The sequence below is a fragment of the Myotis lucifugus genome, unplaced genomic scaffold (genome assembly GCF_000147115.1).
Source record: "Myotis lucifugus unplaced genomic scaffold, Myoluc2.0 scaffold_34, whole genome shotgun sequence".
NCBI classification, from domain to species: domain Eukaryota; kingdom Metazoa; phylum Chordata; class Mammalia; order Chiroptera; family Vespertilionidae; genus Myotis; species Myotis lucifugus.
This window is the reverse complement of record NW_005871082.1, coordinates 3,887,452-3,906,033: the sequence shown is the minus strand read 5'-3', so window position 1 is coordinate 3,906,033 and position 18,582 is coordinate 3,887,452. Positions and strand designations below refer to the sequence as shown.

Here is an 18,582-nt window from a genome sequence, read left to right as displayed (position 1 = left end):
CCCTAGCTTGAGTCACTCTTGAACTTTCAGTAGCTTCCCATCTCCCACTGAACTCTTCTTCTCAGCTGTTAAGGCCCCCAATCCTTTGTCTCCACATTTCCTCAGTAGACATCTCAGCTCTCTTCAGACTGACCTTTACATTGGCCTCCAAACAAGCCCCACAAAGATCTGAATCTTAATCGTCACTTATGCTGATCCTCTGTCCCAAGGATGTCCTTACTCTTCCCTCACAAAAGTCCAGAACCAGGGATGTCCTTCAAATCCAAGAAACCAGCCCAGCGCCTTATGCTTCCAGCCCTTGCAGATCTCTCTGTGGCTAAACAGCATTTCCGGTATATCCTCCAATAGGCAGTTCTTCTTGGATTTCTTGTGTTTGCTCTTCTGTGTAGCTTCATCTCCCCAGCTAGTTTGCAGACTGCTTGCAGGTCACTATCTCAAAGGGTGCCAGTTGCATTTCTGGACACACTGGGCTCATGAATTCCTGTAACAAATCTATTTCTATGACTCCCAATCCTATGAGCCAACTGGTTTCATTCTCCATCCCCAAATTTTAGTGTGTAAGGGATGCTGAGAAATAAGCTTCTCTCTGAAATGGCAACCTGGAGACTTCAATGAAATATGTAATGTCTCTCGGTCAATGCTGCTGCTGGTACTGAGTCACTGCTCATTTGTGGTGATGATCCTAAGCCTCACTTTGTGATTCATGTTCTAAAAATGGGGTGAGGTTTTCACAGAGAAACCAATCCCAGTGTGAACTTACCCTCACAATTATTGGGTTCCTCTGTGGTTGCCAGCTGCTAGCACAGCACTCCTCAAGGTATGGTGTCTGATGGCTTATTGGATGATGTGGCTGTATCTTGGCAAATACCTGGAATCCATTTCACGGGGTTATGATAGGGGGTTCTCTGTAATAGATTTGTTCTGCCAGGTATGGGACTTCTTATTATCTAACCAGCCTATACCTGAATCTGAGATTCCCGAGTATGGGGTAGATAGATCCTTGGGGCTCTTCTTTCATTCATACTTTTGGTTAGTAGTCTTGGTTCCTCAGCCAGCATGCGCCAATATCTATAAAGAGTAGGCTGAGTGCTTGACTCCCCTTAGCATCTAGGACAGTGGTTTTCAACCTTCCTAATGCCGCAACCCTTTAATACAGTTCCTCATGTTGTGGCAACCCCCAACCATAAAATTATTTTTGTTGCTACTTCATAACTGTAATTTTGCTACTGTTATGAATCGTAATGTAAATATCTGATATGCAGGATGTATTTTCATTGTTACAAATTGAACATAATTAAAGCATAGTGATTAATCACAAAAACAATATGTAATTATGTATGTATTTTCCGATGGTCTTAGGCGACCCCTGTGAAAGGGTCGTTCGACCCCCAAAGGGGTCGCGACCCACAGGTTGAGAACCACTGATCTAGGAGACCTGCTCTAAAAATGACTGAAACGGGAAATCACTAAAACCAGAATGTGTTAATGACAGAAATGGGGTGGTTTCATGAAATTTGTATGCTAGTCCCAAGACTTCCACTAATGACCTGTGTGACTTTGGGCCATTTAGCAATGGCAGTGATGGCTGGAATGGGGCCTGGCACATAGTAGGCTCTCTGTGAGGTCCTCTGCTATTATCACTGTCATTGATATAGAGGGTAATTATTCCCAGTACTAAGCACTGGTGTGTATTATCTTACTTAATCCTTAAAAGTATTGAGTTTTGTTATTCTTGCTGTCCCAGGGTGACCTGAGGACTGAAGTCTGGACAGTTTTAACTCCTGGGCCCATGCTTTCAATCTCCATTGCTACACCTAATTTCCTTAGGCTTCAGTTTTCTTATCTGTAAAACTTGAGAGCTGGACTATTGGTCTTTAAATCCTTCGAGCTCTAAAATTTCCAAGTATTTCTCCCCCATAACCTTCTTTTTTCCCCCAAAAACCCTTTCCCACCCACAGTCTCATACTATGAATCTCAGTGAATTCATTATCACGAGATCTACAGGATGTTTTCCCCACTGAGCTGTAACATTGCATGTGTCAGCATGTGGACATGTGTTGTGGCTCTTTTGTTGTTCTTGGACCTGGTTTACATGTTGTTGCTGTTGGGAGAGAAGGCATCTGACTCTTCAATTTTACTGTTTTATCTTGGCCTGCAGCCATTTCCACATTGAGTTACTCCAGCATTTGACTGGGCCAGAGAAAGGCTTCATGGGAGAAGCCTGTGCAATCAGCTCTTGGGGGCTGGGCTCTATGTGGTTCTTTGGGAGACCTGGTTTGGAGCACTACATCCTCCAGACGGTTTGCACATGTCTGGTCCGTGGCTGGTAAGGATCTTAGGAGAGCAACTTGGGAGAGAGATTTCTGGGCCTTGCATTTTCTGTACAGCTTGGGTGCCCTAGCGGGTTTCCACATGGGGAGTTTCACAGATCATTTCATCATGGTTCCATCGTAATTGATGTTTGTAAATTGTTTCAGTTGAGTGGTAGTTTTTTTTTATATTCTCTAGTACTTTTTTTGTGTCTGTGACCCAAAGATTAGAGTGTTTGGCATTGAAAGACCTGGGTTCAAGGGTCATATCTAACATACCTGCTTGTTATGGCCTCTGCTGGATCATTCTTTGGGTGACATTTATGGGGGCGGGGGCGGGGGAGGGTGGAGAATTAATTTGTCAGTGTCCTGGGATATAAGAATTCTTTCACTTAAAAGCCTGGAGAAAACATCTTAGGAGCTTAGAAACAAAACAAGGACCTGGAAATAACAAAACAAAAAAACTGTTGGATAAATCACTTATCCAACGCAGATTTCTTCATCTATAAAATAATGATATTAATACCTGTCTTACTCTACTAAAGTGACTATTGAATCAAATGAATTATGGTGTGAAAATACGTTTCTGAAAATTATAAATTCTATACAAACATTAGCTGTTTTTAGGGAGCATCATACAACAAAACGAATTGTTTTAATTACAAAAAACCCCCAAAGCTGTTAATGTTTTTAATGCTGATTTTCCACAGCACAGATTACTTACTGCAGGTAATAACCTATAATAAAATTTTCTTTTTATTGTGAACCACTTAGAAGGCTATGAGTTTAACTCTTCTAGACTAAAATGAATACTGTGAGTAGTGAGTTAGTAAGAACTAATATTGTACAAGGTGGATAGTAGCTCTTTTGCAGAAACACATTAATTTTGCATTAATTCAGATTTTATTAAGTCATCATAAAAGTAAGAGCAAGGTTAAAGTTGTATAAGGGCAGTAATACTACAAACAAAATTATAAGTCTGTAAAGTATCCTTCTATATACTTAGAATGTAATTGCAGTAAAAGTAAAGGCTAGGCTTTTATGTACTAATTCACATCGGCCTAGAATCAGAATGTGTTTAACGCACATTTTTCACTAAAGCAAATATGCCCTACCCCCTTACTCCAAATGAACAAAATGACTCCATTTCTTCTTTTCTTTTTCTTTTATTGGTAAACCGTGCTTGGATATACCATCTGGAGATTGTTGGGTTTCTGCCAACATTTTAACTCAGGCTTGCCAAGAGCTACCTGCCTAAGGCAAGAAACTACACTGATTTAATAGGAAAGAGCATGCGTTTACTTCACCATTTGGTAAAAGAATGTGAAAGTACTTTGGGCAATTTTAATATTTGTTTTACAATGATGGCATTATATTATAGTTAGAAACGTTTCCATACTAAAATAATTGGGGAAACTGGGGGATCTAATTGCTTAAATTTGTGTAATTATTTACAAGTCTGATATGGAGGCACATGCAGAGATCTTGATGCTAAAGGCAAATATTTCCCTATGAGAAGTGGGAGCAAGACAGGGGCACAGAAAAGTAAGGCCAGTGGGCACCACCCAGACCTCCTCATGGGTAGTGTTGAAAGCCCAAGACCTGCCTGGCTGGCATGGCTCAGTGGTAAAGCATCATCCTATGAACCAGGTGGTCATGGTTCGATTCCTGGTCAGGGCACTTGCCCGGGTTGCAGGCTCAATCCCCAGTGCGGGGTGTGCAGGAGGCAGCCAATCGATGATTCTCATCATGGATGTTTCTATCTCTCTCTCCCTCTTCCTTCCTCTCTGAAATCAATAAAAAAAATATATATATTTTAAAAAGGCCCTAGATCTGAGTAGAGTGGGTATAATGTGATGGTATCCTTTTAAATTTTTATTTTTTTAAAACAGATTTCTTCTTGGCAGATTAATCAAAGACAATCTGTCTACATTCTGAGTGCTGCCACCTGCAAGATCACTGTAACAGACTCCTAGGCCCAAGTCCACCCGCTACCACACCCTTACCCACCCCAGACATGACTCTGGGGTCTGCCTGAGGCCAGCAGTGTGAAGATGACCAGCACCTTCCTAGCATGACGACCTTGGACCATGTGATCGCTACCCAGCAGTCGGAGTGGGTCTCCTTCAATGAGGATCCACTCTTTCCCATCCCTTCTGAGGGTAAGTGGTGCTTTCATTTCCTAAGGGAAAGGATTGGCAAAGAACCACACCTGCTTGCTATGGCTTCCACTTGATTATTCTTTGGGGGGAATCTTCATATGGAAAAAAGAGCCAGTCTGTCACTTTCCTGAGATGCAGGTTCTTCTGGTTAGAAACCTGGAGGAAGCATCTTAGGAACCTTGGGTTCCCACACAAGGGCCTGGAAACAGCACAAGTATTGGCTGCTTTCTTCCAAGTAGCATAAACTTTCTATTTACAATGTACTTTACACTCAGCCCTTTGGGTTGTTACTCCCAGCAGCAACTTGGATTTTCTCAAATTTTAAAGTGTAGCTGTTAAGAGTGACAGGCTGTAGAGGCAGATGGCTTGGGCTCAAATCCTGGCTCCATCACAGATGAGTGACATGCCCTTGGATAGATTTTTTATTCAACATCTCTGTGTGGCAGTCTATGTGCAGCATGGATAACCACAGTACCTACCTCACGGTGGTTGTGAGGAGTAAATGAATTAATGTATGTGCCTGGCTCATGGAAAAGCTCTGTAGTTGTCACCCATGATCATGATGAAGAGGGCCAACCTGACCTCCAAGGAACTGGTGCCAAGGCACGAAGTTCAAGGTAGGGTACAGGAGATGGTTGCAGCCATGTCAGCTGGTTCTGTTCTACTGCAGCTGCCTCTGCTAAACCGAAACCAGCCCGCTTCATTCACAGCACCTGGCAGGTGTGAGTTCCGAGGTGTGCTTTCGTTATGAGTCCTGGAGGTGTGGCTAGTCTGCACTGAATTGTGCTAAAAGTGTGAAGTACTCACACTGGATTTCAAAGACCTAGTACAAGTTAAATTTTTCATTAACAACTTTTATGCCAATTACGTGTTGGAATTATAAATTTTCAACATACTGGGTTGAAATATATGTTATTAAAAGTAGTTTTGCCAGTTCCTTCTTCCTTTTTTTAATGTGGCTACTAGAACATTTAAAAGTACATATGTGGCTTATTTATTTATTTATTTATTTATTTGACCATGCTAATCTAAAGGCTTTATTAATTTATTTGCTAGTTTGAGTTTTTAAAAAGTGCCTGGCCGGTGTGGCTTAGTGGTTGACCATCAACCTATGAACCAGGAGGTCACGTTTTAATTCCTGGTCAGGGCATGTGCCCTGGTTGTGGATTCAATCCCTAGTGTGGGAGCAGGGGTAGGGGGAGAGAATGCAGGAGGCAGCCAGTCAATGATTCTCTCTAATCATGGATGTTTCTATCTCTCCCTTTTCCTTCCTCTCTGAAATCAATAAAAATATATTTTTAAAAGTTTTTACACAGTAAAATGGACCACTTTTTATATACAGTTGATGAATTTTCCATGTATAGATGTGTGTAACCACCACCACAACCAGAGTATAGTTCTTTAAAAAAAAACACAATTATTTGAAGGCTGTTAAATGTTTCAGGACCAATAAAGTGAAACAAATTGAGGGAAGAGCTTCTGCCATGTTTAGTTATCACTGGTGCAGGGTTTGCACCTGGTAGCCTGCAGGTGTGTAATTAGGACTGTGTGGAGTTTGAGGTTTAAATTGAAGTGTCTTTAGTCCAGACAGGAGCTCTCCAGGTCAGCCATACTCTCTATTAGTCCCTATTGCCTTTTGCTTTTCTCCTTCGACTCAGTTATATTTCTTGCTTGGCCTCTGTGGGCATTTTTAGTTGTGACCCTCAAGAATTGGTGTAGATGCTGAGATAAGAACAGTGAACAAGACTACCCCCGTCTCAGCCTGGTCATGCTGAGGTTATAGTTTTGAAATCATTGCTAGGAAAACACTCCTTTGGCCTAGAGGCAGATGGGCATGACTGTTGCCTTACCCTCACTCACTGTAATGGTGAGTCCTGTGATCACCCCTTGCCCATCCTTTGTTTTTCCGTCCTCGCACGTGAAGTGATGTGCTGTCTGGTGTCTGTTTCAGGGGCCACCGAAGGGCACCTCCCGGGACGGTCATCCTCCTCAGACCAGTCCGAGAGCTCCTCCGGGGAGAACCACGTGGCGGATGGAGGCTCTCAGGACCTTTCCCACTCAGAGCAGGATGACTCCTCCGAGAAGATGGGCCTCATCTCTGAAGCGGCCTCTCCTCCTGGGAGCCCTGAGCAGCCCCCATCTGACCTGGCCTCGGCCATCAGCAACTGGGTTCAATTTGAAGATGACACACCCTGGACCAGCACTTCACCACCTCCTCCTAAAGAAACAGGTGGGACAGGTGGGAGGCCAGGAAGGGGTCCGGCTCAGGTCTGTGCTCCTCGGGGATGCTTCTCCTTGAGAGTGTAGAAGGCTGCCAGGTCTACTTGACCTGCTCCCAAGCCTGAAGCACTGGCCACAGAGGGGAGAGCAGGCAGAGGTCTCATCTGGCTTAATTCTACAAACCATTTTTGTGCTTGTTTTAAAAAATATATTTTTATTGATTTCAGAGAGGAAGGGAGAGGGAGAGAGATTTAGAAACATCAATGATGAGAGAAAATCATTGATCAGCTGCCTCCCGTATGCCCCACACTGGGAATCAAGCCCGCAGCCTGGGCATGTGCCCTGACCGGGAATCAAACCGTAATCTCCTGGTTCATAGGTTAACGGCTCAACCACTGAGCCATGTTGGCTGGGCTGCAAACTGTTTTTGTTATCATCAGCATTTGGAAGGATTCCTGTGTTCCCGGCCATTTCCAGCCTTTCACTCTTGTCCCTTGCTATTGACCTGTCTGGGAGGTATGCATATTTCTTTATCTATTAGGGATTAGAATTGCATTTACTCTGTACCTAAATTGTCAACTCCTTACGCATAGAAATGAATGTCTCTGAGTGTGAACCACCAACCATCTCTAATAGAATCACCAGTTAAATATGGATATTTTTGTGTCCCAAACCTCTTGAATCCAAATCTTCAAGGGGGCACTGTCTTTAGTGCTAAATACCTGATTTTGTGGGATTTCAATGGCCGGAAGCTGCACTGGAGAGCTTGGCGAAGCCAGAGGAGTTGCTAGTCCTCACCTAGTAACCTGGCTGCAAGGGTGACTGGATAACCGTGGGGGGCTGTGTTCATTTTCTGTTTACAACTGTAACAAATTACCACCAACCTAGTGGCTTAAACAGCACAGTGTTATTATTTTACAGTTCTGTTGCTCAGAGGACCAACCTGGATGCCACTCGGCTAAAATCCAGGTGTTGTCAGGCCAGCATTCCTTTCAGGAGTCTCTCAGCAGAATGGGTTTCCTTGAACTTTCCAGCTTCCAGCAGCCGGCCATGTTCCTTGACATGTGCCCCAGGCTCCGTCTCAGGAGCTAGCAGTGCTGCATTTCTCTGTGCCTTTGTTCTGTGCACATCTCTCTAATTGACTCCTGCCTCCCTCTGCATTTTAAAGGCCCTTGTGATTACATTCGGCCCCCCAGAATCATCCTGGATAATTTCCCCATCTCAAAATTCCTTTTGCTGTATAAGGTGCCCTACTCACAGGTTCTGGGTATTAGGTGTGGACATCATTTGTGGGGGGCATTATTTTGTCTGCCACAGAGAAGAGCAAAAAAGCAAGGCTGATAAGTTTTTCTGTTGATAAGTTAAATGTTTTGCTCGTTTCAATTTTTTTAAAACAATTCCTTTGTTTTTCAGACATGCCTTTAACACCAGTAAAAACAATTTTAGGAAAAGATGAAGTGTAATTCTGCCATATAATAAACACTTCCACTTTTTTTACCGATTTGCCCATTACTATATGCGTTTTCCTATTTAAGCATCAGATTTCTCTTGTTGGTGAGAAAGCCTCTGCCCTAAAAGCAGCAAGAATGAAGTGACAGGTCCAGACAGGCTTCCCGGTGTAGCTGGAGGGAGGCAGTAACCTTTTCTAACACCTGACACTGGCGAGACAATGGGCTGATGAAGCACTTATACATGTGGCGAAAGTTACTGAGTGCTGGGCAGTGAATCAATACACAGTATGTTTCTTATTTTTAGTAAGATAATGCGTACTGAGTGCTTACTCTCCCAGGCACTGCGCTCAATGCTTTGTACTCCTCACCACAATCATGTGAGGAAGGTTAATATTATATTCATATTACACACGAGGAGACTGATGAGACAGTGGTTTTGGAAGTTGCCCAAGGCTTTGCTGGGAAGTGTCAGAAGAAAGCTTCCGACGCCAGGCAGGCAGGCCCCAGGATCTCAGAACAGCCTAGGCATGTTCAGTGGTATGTTCCGTGGATCTGCCTGCCCAGCTGTAGTTTCCTCCGCTCCCTCATTCCTGGGAGGCTGGGAGGTGAGGGAGGGATGGGGTGGTATTTCTCCACTCGTTTGCCCTAAAATGGTCATTGATTATATTCATGGCATTCAGATTCTTTCACATCTTGTTCATTCATACCTGGTCTTTAGCCTTAAATATGCCTCAGAACTATTTATATGACAGATGAGTCAATTTGCTTCAATTCTTTACCACTTATTTTTGCAAACTAACTGGGGATAACCATAACTATGTTGCCCCCATTTGACTGAGGATCCTGGCCTGTAACGGATGATGTTATGGATAGTGTTGAAAGCTTATGGCCCTGGCTGGGTGCTCAACTGGTTGAAGTGTGTTCCATGCATCAAAAATGTTGTGAGTTTGATTCCCAGTCAGGGCACATACCTGGTTGTGGGTTCAATCCCTGGTCAGGGCGAGTACAGGAGGCAACTGATTGATGTTTCTGTCTCTAGCTCTCTCTTCCTTCCTCTCTCTCTAAAATAAAAAAAAAAGCATATCCTCAGGTGAGGATTAAAAAATACAAAACAAAAACCTTATTCTTTAAGGCAGCAGTTCTCAAAGTGTAGTCTATAGATCCTGGGGGATTCCGAAGACCCTTTCAGGAATCAGAGTGGAGTCAGAGTGATTTTTATAATAACTCTAAGATATTATTTACCTTTTTCACTGTATTGGTATTGGCATTGATGGTACAAAATTAATGGTGAGTAAAACTTCTGGCACTGTGTACTTAAAAAAGTCAATCTCACTTAATATCCTTGATGAAGTAGTACAAATTCTTAATTTTATTAAATCATGATTCTTAAGTATATCTCTTTAATATTTCCTGTGACAGGTTGGGAAATATGCATAAAATACTTCTCCATATGAAAGTATAATGGTTGTCTTAAAGAAAAATGGTTACCTAGAAAAATAATTGGGTTTAAAAATTTTTCAATTAAAGAAATAAATTTAAAAAGTTAAAATTATTTTTGAATGTTTATAATTAAAACTAGAGGCCTGGTGCACTGCACTGGAGGGGGGAGGGGGGTGTCCCTCAGCCCGGCCTGCACCCTTTCTAATCTGGGACCCCTTGGGGGATGTCTGACTGCCAGTTTAGGCCTGCCCTCCCCTGCCAGTCTGATCGCCCCCTAACTGCCCTTCCTTGCCTGCCTGATTGCCCCTAATGGCTTGCTCCCCTGCCGGCCTGATTGCCCCTAACCGCCTCTGCCTCAGCCCCTGCCACCGTGGCTTTGTCCAGAAGGAAGCCGGATGTCCGGAAGATGTTCGGTTAACCCCGTTTAACTAGCATATTACCCTTTTATTAGTATAGATAATGCAAAAAAGTCCTTGAATAAAATATTAATATTTTAAAAACAGATCCCCTAACACTTACATGACTGCCACACACATCTCATCCTAATCCCAGCACTAGTTGTAATAAGACATGTTTTGTAGGTCTCCCTTCATTTGCTTTTAATTCTCCCCCAGAACTCTTACTCAGTTTTGCCCCAGATCAGTAGTGCCCACCTGGAAAAACTGGGGTGGGGTCGGGGGGCAGCTTATATAGAATGAGTGACTGTCTGGTGTTTTTTAGTCTAATCTGACAATATAGAAACAAACTATCAGTTTCCCATTTACCCATCCTAAAAATGCTTCTCTTAGCTTATGAATTTCCATCAATCAGATCCTGGATCTATAATGGGCTAAGCTTCAGTATATCAAGTAAAAATTATGTTGGTATGGATAACACATGAATGAATTGGAATTGAGTAAGCAAGATATTTGATCTGTTGTATTTAAACATGCAGAAATTGAATCTATGGAGAATGGTGGAATATGTAGGTGTGTCTCCATGCATAGCAGGTAGTGAAGTTCAGCCAGAAAAAAGGGCTCCATGGGAACTGAGTTTTGGCTTCAGCCATTTTCCCAGTCACCTAAGTATCAATAGAACAAACAGACTCTTTCCTATAAGATAGTTGCAATTTCTTTCTATTTCATTCCTCGTGTCCCATTTGCCTGTATTAAATGCCCAGCACTTCTGATAAGACAGAGGTCTCTGTGTCAGGAGGAAGGGAAAATGTATGTCTTGGATCTGACCCTTGCAGCTTCTCTGTGAATATCCTTATATGAGAAGATTATGATCTTGACCTAAGAGAAATAGGTGGGAGGACCAAAAAAAGAGAATAAATGGGACCAATTAGGGCTGTTCCTAGTCTGGATTTCCAGAAGCAGACAGTGGAGCCTTACTTAGCCAGCTGTGCCATGCCTTAACATCTGGCTTGCAAAGAGAAGTTAGGAAAGAAAGAAAACACACACACACACACACACACACACACACACACACAGTAGCAGGTGAAGAAATGTTTTTCTGGGATGCTCCTCTTCTTCCCCCAGTTCCCATGCCTTCACTCTTTCCAGTTTTTCGGGCAGATGAAGCACATACACACAAGAAAAGAATTTATCCTTTAAGCTGTGCCACCTAAGAATAAAGGCTGGGGAGCATTGGATTTCAGCCTGGAATGGGAATGTACTCTTGGCCCTAATTAAAATGCAAGGAGGCTGTAGGCATGGTGGAGTTAGGGACAAAGAGACTGTCATTAGTGGTAAATCTCTTATTTTTGTGGCATTTAAATACCAGAAGCTGAGCCGGTAGCTTAGGGAAGCCAGGGAGTTGCTAGTCCCCACCCTGGTGACCTGGCTACTTAGTTTATTGTTCACTGAAGCATACCAAGGTCGATTGTATAACCTGGAACCACAGCTGGTGGGGAAAACAACTCCAGAAATGCTTACATCCATCAAGGGAACAAGTTTCTTTTGGATTTCAACTAGGGCAGGATTTGCAGTGAATTAAGTGCCATTGTGGTTGGTCTGGGGAAAAAGAGATACAGATCTCCCTTAGGAAAAAAATATTAATAAAAACAGTTGAGTGACAAAGCCCTTCTGTAACCATATGTATAGGAAAGATGACTGGTATCCTTGGACCTGAGGATACTAGGGTGAGAGGGCACATAAAATCATGCCTCTTGAATCGTTTGTAAAAAATGTTTCCTCCATTCCCTGACATCTGGTGTAGGCCAACTTTGGGATTCATATCTCTTTGGCTTAAGAAGACCACTTTGGCTCAGACTATGTTGATAAATATTATCTTTAGAAAGATTTTTATTAGAGTTTTAAATGTCAGATACTTAAGACTTAAAACAGCCACAAGAATACTGTTCACATCTCCAGTGTGAAGATGCCATATGATCTATCTGCATTACATGGTGAAAAATATAGAGAAATGTAACTGAAAACTCATTTGCTGAATCTTGAACTAAATTCATAGCTATTCCGTTAAACCCTGAGCAGAAGGAAAGTGTTTTGAAAAATGAGCTTCTGGTGAATCTGTTTAAGTAAAAATGGAATCTTTATATTATTCTCTAAAAAATATTTTGAAATGAACTTCAACTCAGGTAGTGTTTTATTCACACCGGGGCCTTTAGCTATAGTGTTTCTGAGTTTTCCTAGTTGCAAAAAGTTTTCCTAGCTTAGTATTTTGCCTTCTCTGGCTTTAAAATTCCACTGCACACCAGGAAGACTGTAGTGGCCATTCTTTACAAAGATTCTTTCAGAGCAAAGACTGATTTTAAGCATTATGCAAGTGTGTGTGTGTGTGTGTGTGTGTGTGTGTGTGTGTGTGCTTAGACTGTTTGCAAATGCATGCAGACAAATTGACTGGAAGAGCAAAGTTCATCCTCAAAATTTTAAAAAATTAAGGCGTTATTATCAGCATGAGGCTTCCTGTTCACTTGTCACGCTTTGCACTGACCTTCCTCTGCGGACATGGCCATTTGGTAGCAAGGCCAAGGCTGAATTGGACCCATTATGCAGATCCTGCAGGATATGCATAGTTACAAACATAAAAAAAACCAACCTTTTATTTCCGGAACATTTGTCCCTCAGCCCAAGCCATATACTTGTATCCCCTTGTGCTTCAAATGTTTGCCCCAAAGACTTGGGCTAAGGCCTTCCCATTGTGTCTGGGGAAGCTCATTATCTGGGACCAGAGAAAGAGCCACTTGTTTGGGGAGGACCAGTGATGATGTCAGCCGTTCAAGAGGGAGGCAGGGGGACAGCTGAGAGACTTAATCCCGGGGAAGTCTAGCCCAGCCCAGCGGGTAAATTCTATTATGTTTTTCATTCTGCCACTGGGGGTGAGTGGTGGGTGGGGGTGGAATAAGATCCCAGACCCTTGGTGACTGTAGCTGTGGCCCACTGCATTTGGCATGCATATGTATATCCCTCCTCAACAGAGAAGGTCTTCTTTTCCTTTAATACCTTGAATTGTTCTTCTCCACTTTTTAATGTAATCCGTGACCTTTCCGGAATCCATCTCAGACAGGGATGTCCTCAGGAATGAGTTTTAACAGAGCCCTTCTTCCTCAGGGCCCTCTCCACTGGGCTCCACACTGCTCTAATCGCCACCTCTCTTGCTGTTCCCAGCAAGCTCTTTTCTGTTCTTGCTGTTCCTGCATCCCTTAGAGCTCATCCACATTTTCACTCAGAGCTCTCCTCAAGCGTTTACCCCCAGCTTTTCCCGCTTTAAATGTGTACACCCCGTGTCTCTACCCAAAATTAGGTTATATATTTGTTTCTTTGGTTATTGTCTCTCTTCCCCAGTAGAGGGAAGGGACTTTGTCTACTTCATTCACACTCTGTCCCAGATTATGGTGCATGGAACTTAGTCGGTGCTCACTTAGCATTTGTTGAATTAATGAATGAAAAGTGAAAGATGTACTATGTGAAACCTGCTATGGAATGACTAAGTGACTTCTGTTTATGGGGGCAATGGGCTGTTAGGTTGAACGACAGCCACCTCAATAAAGTGAAATTTTTTTTAACAAAATAGGTAAAGAAACTAGGCCAGTCTCTTCCTCATCATGCCCTTTTCTTATTAGCTGACTATTATTTGACTTCCCATTGTTATACACACAATGCATATACATACATACATACATACATACATATAAACATGCCACACACATGTACACAGACTCATAGCATATACACATAAAGTAACATACACATACATGGCACACACACATGTACATATATACAGAGTGGGCAAAGCAGGTTTACAGTTGTTTGTATGGAAAATAATACAATAATTTATAAATAATAATAGAAGAATAAACTATTCCTCAAACTCACAACTGTAAACCTACTTTTGCCCCACCCCATATGTGTACGAACACACGCATACTTTTCCTGGGGGCTGCCTTAAAAAACACACTTAAAACTGTCCATTATATTTTTGTTGGATTTGAAGGTACCATCATGTCATAGGGGAAAGGGGTCTCTCAATGATGGCTTTTTACAACTACCTAAAAGGGACCTTGAAATATTTCACTAGAATGTCAATATTATCCTTTTCCAGAGACTGTGCTAGCTCACCCAGGTGGCCTTGTGGCCTGTCTGACCCCCTGTGTGGGACACAACACCGTACACTAGGCAAGCACGCATTCATTAACTCGCTCATTCATGCAACAAAATTTAGGTGCTGGGAAAGCAATTATGAGAAAGTTGGCCACAGTCCCTGCTCTCTCCAAGCTGAGGCTGCCTAATGGTTGGGCAATCTGTTACCAGTGAAGCCTTGTGGGATGAGAGGACTCCCTCCGAGCCAGTCCTGGGACAGCCGCTCCTCGTTGCCAGCTGTGAAATCGCAGGGGAGTCACACAGAAAGACCACGATTTGATCTGTTTTGGACTCATGGATAGGCATGTTTATAGCATTGGAAATATCATATAGCTCTAGTGAGTAGACATCAAAGTGTAAATAAAGGACATGACATCAAAATGCATGTAAGTATTGAAAATGTTCATCTACCCAGGATCCCAAAGGATAAAGAGAAAGAGAAGTAATGTATTTGCTGTGTTGGTGAAGCTGGCAATTTGTACATTTATTATTCATTCAACCACTGGTGCCTTGAGCCCCCACTGTGAGCCAGTCACTGTTCAAGTCACTATTCCTGCCCCGTGGAGCATGTGTTCGGTTGGGGGAGCCATTCCAGAAACACCATAAAGAAGTAGACAATGTAAATGTGTTAGGTAATGTGAGAAGTGGGAAGGAGAGAAAAAATGAAGCCCAAAAGGGACTGCGTGAGGGACAGTGTGAAATTTTACAGAAGGCCAGGGAGTGTCTGTGCTGCAACTTTTGAGTGAAGACTTTAGAGAAGTGAAGGAGCAACCTTGCAGAAATTGGGGAAGGAGGCTTCCAGGCGGAAGAAACTGCAAGTGAGGAAGGAACTAACTACAAGTGACTGGTCTCTGAGGGACACCGTGTTCCTGGGGTGTGACTGCAGTGGAGGGAACGGGGGGGGGGGAGGTGTTGGGGGGAGAAGAGAAGGAGACAGGCAGAGAGTCCTGGGACTCAGACCACGCAGCTCCTCAGAGGACACGGTGAGGACTTGCACGTTTACTGTGGGTGAGATGGGGAACTAGTGGAGGGTTCGGAGCACAGGTGTGGGTAAAATTTGACTTAAGTTTGAACAGATAATTCTATTAAGACTGTGGCTGAGGCCCTAACTGGTTTTGCTCAGTGGATAGAGTGTCAGCCCATAGACTGAAGGGTTCTGAGTTCGATTCTGATCAAGGGCATGTACCTTGGCTGTGGACTCGATCCCCAGAAGGGGGCATGCAGGAGGCAGCTGATTGATGTTTCTAACTCTCTATCCTTCTCCCTTCCTCTCTGTAAAATCAATATTTTACAGAAAGAAGAAAAGAAAGGTGTGGCTAGGACAAGTGAAGAAGCAGAAAGAACAGGTGGGAGGTATTTGCAATGAGCCAGGCAGGAGAGGATGCTGGCTGGCACCAGGCTGGTAGCTGGGAGATGGTGGGCAGGGACAGGATTTCAGACATGTTCTGGAGGAGGGACTAGTGCAAGTTGTGATGGACCGAATGTGAGAAGACTTAGGGATGACTGGAAGGTTTCAGTCTGAGAACCTGAAAGGATGAAGGAGCTGGTGTGGAGGGGATCACAGGAACGCAGTTTTGGACACGGAAAGTTAGATCCAAGTGGAGATTTCAAGTAGATTTGGACATAAGGATTTTGTCTGGAAATGATAACAGCTACCACTGAATTCTGTTTGAGTACTTCTTTTGTGCCAAGCACTTCTCCAGGTTTGTTGTCATTATTAACCTAATCCCCTTCTGAGGTGGGTACTATTTATAGTCCCATTTTACAGGTTAACATGCAGAAGAACAGACGGATTAAGTAATTTGCCCCAGGCTATAGGGCCAGATTCAAGATCCTTGTACATACCTCATAGGAGAGGGAGAGGCAGATTTCTATCTTTCCTCACTTTTTTTCTTGCCGGATGGGTGGGGCTGGGAAGCACTGGGAGGAGGGCCACCTGCTGCTACCAAAGGCCCACCCCGGGGAGAAGAGTTCAGGCTCAGTACTTCAACTCTTTTGTGGCCTGAGGGCATTCAGCTCAGAACCTAAATAAAGTGATTCATCCAAGATTTCTAAGTGGATAATTAAAGGACATTAGACGAAATGAGAACAGTCTGTGAGATGTAGGGACGGTGCCTCTCCCAGCTGCATTATTCTGTGTTTCTCTTTCAAGGGAAATATTAAAATGTTATCTAAGAAATGTAAAGATCTAATGTGAAAATGTAAATAATTGGAATAGCTTTCTTTCTAAGTCATTGGAGTCTTTTGATATGTGGTTTTAATAAACCTTAACTATTTTAAGGAACATATTTTAAATGTATATTAAATTTTTATTTTTTAATAAAAGGAACCTACTTTAAATGTATATTAAATTATAAAGATCAATAGTTCAACCCATCACCCAGTTTAATAAATAGAATGTTGTCATCACCCAGAAGCCCTTGGGTTTCCCTATGATCCTTTCTTCTAAACATCCTCTTCCCTCCCTCCGCATCACCACTTTTCTGTTTTGGGTTTTGTGTTAATAATCACATTACTTAAGATTTTTAACAGCTATACTACCTACACATGTATTAAGAATGATATAATTGAATTTCACCTGTTTTTGAACTTTATATAAATGGAATAATACTGTATATATTATTTCATGGCTTGCTTTTTTAACACACAGTCTGTGAGATTTTTCCATGTTTTTACCTGTAATGATAGTTCGTTTAGTTTTTATTGCTATGAATTCCATTATATTAATATCCCACAGTTCATTTTTCTGTTCTATTATTGGTGGATATTTGAGTTGTTTCTCCTTTTCTGGGAATTAAGAATGTGCTTCTTTGAGCATTTCCTTTGTGTGTTTTTTTTTTCTGGAAAGATTCTAAACATAAATCCTGGTGAACATGTGTAAGTGGTTCTCTTGTATAAGAAAGTTGGAGGGGCCCTAGCTGGTTTGGCTCAGTGGATAGAGTGTTGGCCTGGGGACCAAAGGGTCCCAGGTTCGATTCCAGTCAAGGGCCCGTACCTTGGTTGCAGGCTTCTCCCTTACTTGGGCCCTGGTCAGGGTTCATGCAGGAGGCAAGCAATTGATATATTTCTCTCACATTGATATTTCTCTCTGTTTTTCCCTCACTCTCCCTAAAAAAAAAAAATCAAAAAATCCTCTGGAGAGGATTAACAACAACAACAAAAAGTTGGAGGGGAATTACTGTGCTGTAGGGTATGTTTATCTTCAACTTATTCAGATAACACCAATTTATCTCCCATCAGCCATCCTATATAATAAAAGGCTAATATGCAAAGTGTCCCCTTGGGAGTTCGACCTAGAGACTGGGAGTTTGATTGCTTGCTATGACGTATGCTGAACACCAGGGGGTGGGGCAGAACATGGCAGGCGACCAGGGGCAGCAGCGGGGTGCTGAGGGAGCAAGGGAAGGAGGAGGTGGGGAAGCTGGAGGCAGGGAACCTGATGGGCCCTGATCTCTGGCCAGGCCTAGGGACCCTACCTGTGCATGAATTTCGTGCACTGGGACTCTAGTATATATAAAAAAGGCTTCAGCTTCACTTGCTCACTTATACTTGGAATTGTCATTTTTATCTTTGTCATGGGGAGGTAAGGAGATAGGAAAGGGAGGTAAAGAGAATGGTATTTCATGTGGTTTTAATTTGCATTTCTTAGATTACTAATGAGGTTGAGCATCTATTTTTTTCCATTTGGATTTTTTCATAAGATGCCTATTCAAGTATATTCTTGTTGGGGCTTCTCCCTTTTTTCTTGCTGATTTCTAGGAGTTTCTTGTGGATTTAATGAATGGCAGATATTTTCATCTACCCTGTGGGTGGTCTTTTCACTCTCTTTATGGTGCCTTTTTTGTTCTTGTTAATCCTCACCCATTTTTTCCACTGACTTTTTTTTAGAGAGAGTGGGAGGGAGAGACCGAAGAAGGGGAAAGAAAGAGAGAGGGGGCGGAGAGAGAGAGAGAGAGAGACATCGATGTGAGCCACATGGATTGATTGCCTCATGCATGAACCCTATTAGGGCCCAGGATCTAACCTGCAATCCAGATACATGCCCTTGACCAGGAATTGAATCTTCGACCACAGAGCCACACCGACCAAGGCTATGGTGCCTTTTGGTGAAAATAAGTTCTTAATTTTAATGATATGACTTTTTTTTTTATGCTTAGTGCTTTCTGTGCCTTGTAAAGAAAATCCCTATCCTGAAGTCATGAGCATATTTAGCTATATGTTTTCTAAAATATTTCTTGTGTAGCCTTCCACACTTTGACTTTCAGTCCACTTAGAATTGATTTCTCTGTATGTGTGTTTCTGTGTGCGCGCACACACACTCCAAAAGGTAAATGGTAATTTCTAAGGAGAACTAGTAATAAGGTAATTTTTAAGTTGTTTTCTTTCTTTAAACTCACCTGGCTTTTCTTTTTACACTGAA

General features: G+C 42.6%; 1 protein-coding gene across 4 annotated transcripts in view; it reads left to right on the top strand.

The window, feature by feature from the left end:
- STON2 (stonin 2) overlaps positions 1-18,582 on the top strand; it is a 127,804-nt gene that overhangs the window by 27,418 nt on the left and 81,804 nt on the right. The window contains exons 1-3 of one of the 4 annotated variants that reach the window (XM_023752510.1): positions 781-817; positions 4,202-4,471; positions 6,423-6,701. In XM_023752510.1, the coding sequence (XP_023608278.1) occupies positions 4,384-4,471; positions 6,423-6,701 (367 nt within the window). In that variant the 5' untranslated portion in view covers positions 781-817; positions 4,202-4,383. Of the gene's footprint in view, positions 1-780; positions 818-2,205; positions 2,327-4,201; positions 4,472-6,422; positions 6,702-18,582 lie in introns of those variants that run through there. The other 3 variants (XM_023752511.1, XM_014454269.2, XM_023752509.1) reach the window with 3 other exon arrangements.